Below are 3,366 nucleotides of genomic sequence, written 5' to 3'. Positions count from 1 at the left end.
GTCCTCCAACCAATGACACAAATAGGCCTCAATAAATAGTAATTGTTATAGGAATTATGTTTACAATTGAAATATATCTATATCTAGCAATCTGTACCGATGTTTATCGATCTCCCAAAATGTTCAGCCTATTTTGTTCTATCACAACAGTAAAAAGTATGCTATGAATTCATACTATATAGTATCCATTTTACTGAGGTGGAATTTAAAAAACACACAAACATTATTGTAGATTATGTTAAAGGAATCTGTCATCATTTATTCTTTAGTAATGTCAGTTCTAATTATGAAGTTGTCAACATTTTTTTCGTTGTCAAGTCACACCCTGTCCACCACCCTCAGCCTCTGGATAGGGTATTAAACATAGGGAGGAATAAGGGGGAGCTGTGGTTACTGGGATGCAACAGCTGGATGGAAATGGTGCAAAGGGCATGTGGTTTTTGTACTTGGAGTTTGTGCATTTGAGGTGAGGGTGCAAAAAGGGCTGGGAAAGGGGTAAGAAAAGCAACAACAAAGTAACTTCCATGGTCTCCCTCGGTCAAAAAAGGTAATTCATGTTCCTACATGCACCCACACAGCAAACAAGGTTTTGGAGAGGAGGACTGGAGTATCTGCCGAGCTGGTTTCAGACACCAGCCACTCTGTCACTGTGTAATGGAGCATGTTTAAATATAGGCTTGCCAACCAAATATGTTGCTCTGAAGCTGCAAAGCCAGATATGCAGCATCCAAATCCTGAGAATGCTAAACCCAGTCTGAACACTCAACACTCCACCATTGTGTCTATGTGGTTACCTCCGTCTGGAAAGTTCTTCACCATCTGTACGTATGGAAATCCGTACATCCCTGCCCAGATGCCTCAGGGGACCTCTCATGGAAGACAAGTCTTTGTTCAGGCACCTGGGACTCCTCCTGGGACTGACAGTAGGGACTGAAGCTTTCCTTTCTGGAGCAGGGAGAGGTATCCCTCTTCTGGACCTCTTCCACTCCATTCCACTGTTCCACCCTGTGGCTCAAGATAACTCAACATCATGGAGGAACACTCTCATCTTTTCCCCAGCGCCCAACCCCACCTTCAACGCAGTCATCGAGGTTCTGGAGGCTGCCCTGGATCACGGGGTCCTGACTCCACCCCTGGCAGGAAGTTGGGCCTAGGCAACTACATTTGGAACACATCCTCCCAGCGACTCTGGTTCAGGAACTGAGGGGCTTAATTTGAGAATAAAGACAAAAACTGGTTGAAATTTATAACAGACTCCCAGCGGACCGGCTGAGACAGGTGAGCTGCAAGTACAGACCTAAGGGGGAGGGTCTCTCTGCCTCTGCTAAACATCCTCATTGTCTTTGCAGCAAAGGGTCTCCAGGATTGTACTAAGCACACGTTTGTTTCTTCGACACATAATCCTTAGAGCTCTGTCTAGCTTCATACTTTATTTTAGCTTTCAGATTTTATTTAAGTGGGGATTTTAAGAAGGCTAGTTGNCGCGGCGCTCGCTGGTACACTACCTGAAGGACCGCGAGGTGGGCGCGCGGGGCGGCACCTGGCTGTCTGGCTCCAAGGGCGAACTGCGGGGCTACGCGGTGCAGAAGCTGCCCGAACTGCTGCGGGAGCGCGAGCTGGCCCTGGGCACCCTCAACAAGGTGTTCGCGTCGCAGTGGCTGAATGCCAGGCAGGTAGTGTGCGGCACCAAGTGTAACACCCTCTTCGTGGTGGACGTGCACTCGGGGCAGATCACGCGCATCCCTCTGATGCGGGACCGGGGGTCCTGGTTGGGCCGGGCCCAGCCAAGCTGCGGCATCCACGCCATCGAGCTGAATCCCTCCAAGACGCTTCTGGCCACCGGAGGAGAGAACCCCAACAGCCTGGCCGTCTACCAGCTGCCCACCCTAGACCCCGTGTGCCTGGGCGACCGCCACGGCCATAAGGACTGGATCTTTACCATCGCCTGGATGAGCGATACAGTGGTTGTGAGCGGCTCCCGCGACGGCACTGTGGCTCTGTGGCGAATGGACCCCGACATGTTCAGTGGCAGCATCGCCTGGCACAATGATGCGGGGCTTCCTGTGTACACCCACATCCGTCCCAGGGACATGGAGACCATCCCCAGGTCCAGCACCAGCCCCAGTAACCGCAAGGTGCGGGCCTTGGCCTTCAGCGGCAAGAACCAGGAGCTCGGAGCTGTGTCACTGGACGGCTACTTCCACCTGTGGAAAGCCCGGAGCACTCTGTCCAGGCTGCTGTCCATCAGGCTGCCCTACTGCCATGACAATGTGTGCCTGACCTACTGCGAAGAGTTCTCCCTGTACGCGGTGGGCTCCCAGTCCCATGTCTCCTTCCTAGATCCGCGGCAACGCCAGCAGAATATCCGGCCGCTGTGCTCCAGAGAGGGCGGCACCGGCGTGCGCTCGCTGAGTTTCTACCAGTACATCATCACCGTGGGCACGGGCCATGGCTCCCTGCTCTTCTATGACATCCGTGCCCAGAAGTTCCTGGAGGAGAGGGCCTCAGCCAGCTCGGACTCCTGTCCTGGGCCCTCAGGAAGAAAGCTCAAGCTCACCTGTGGCAGAGGCTGGCTCAATCACAATGACTTGTGGGTGAACTACTTCGATCATATCGACGATTTCCCCAACGCGCTCTACACTCACTGCTACAACTGGCCTGAGATGAAACTCTTCGTGGCTGGAGGGCCTCTCCCTTCAGGCCTTCACGGGAACTACGCAGGCCTCTGGAGCTAAGGATGGCCTGGTTCTCAAAGTGCCCAGGTTACCTTCCAGTCCCCTCTCACTCTCTTCTTCACGCTGTGTTTTGTGCTTTTTACTTCAGTGTGGCATTTGTCTTCCAGATTGAAAGTGCCCAACTAACCTGTGCTTACCTGGCAAAGAGAGAGAGAGAAAACAAAACTGATCTTTGGGCAATCAAAAGTTGGCTTTAAGATTTTTCTGTACCTCTCCAAACACCACCATGTTTTTTGCTTTCTCTTACAAAGAATTTTGTCTGATCTTTAATTGTGTTCTCTGAGTGATATGCTCTTTCTTTAGGCTGTTCTAGAGGTGGTTCCCACTACAGTTTGGTACTTTTTTAACCAAAATTCCAACAGTATGTTCAGGTCTTCTACACATTTCAGATATATGGTATTTTGGGGAAATGTATGCTAAAAACTATCTTTGGGGCTGGTTGGAGGAACTACCCATCGTATATATAACACAGCAGGTATATAGCCCTGCTCTAGAGAATACATTTTAAGATCTGGATTGCTGCGATTTGGGGCCCATTTCATTTGGATTTTGGAACCCGGTTGTTTGTTTGTAAATTTTTGGTACATAAAATATTTAAAAATATGTTTTCTTAGTCAAGAAATATTTCAGT

At 50.2% G+C, this 3,366-nt stretch overlaps 1 protein-coding gene across 1 annotated transcript; it reads left to right on the top strand.

Annotated features, from left to right (window-relative positions):
• The first annotated feature begins 827 nt into the window (after positions 1–827).
• On the top strand, positions 828–3,340 carry LOC144241051 (DDB1- and CUL4-associated factor 12-like protein 2). The gene is made up of 2 exons (XM_077775472.1): positions 828–1,136; positions 1,479–3,340. The coding sequence occupies exons 1-2, from the start codon at positions 828–830 to the stop codon at positions 2,733–2,735; spliced, it is 1,566 nt and encodes a 521-aa protein (XP_077631598.1). The 3' UTR covers positions 2,736–3,340.
• Positions 3,341–3,366: the final 26 nt, after the last annotated feature.

The sequence above is a fragment of the Crocuta crocuta genome, unplaced genomic scaffold (genome assembly GCF_008692635.1).
Source record: "Crocuta crocuta isolate KB4526 unplaced genomic scaffold, BGI_CrCroc_1.0 scaffold899, whole genome shotgun sequence".
Taxonomy (NCBI): Eukaryota; Metazoa; Chordata; class Mammalia; order Carnivora; family Hyaenidae; genus Crocuta; species Crocuta crocuta.
The sequence above is the reverse complement of the archived record's forward strand: the minus strand, read 5'-3'. Positions and strand labels throughout refer to the sequence as shown.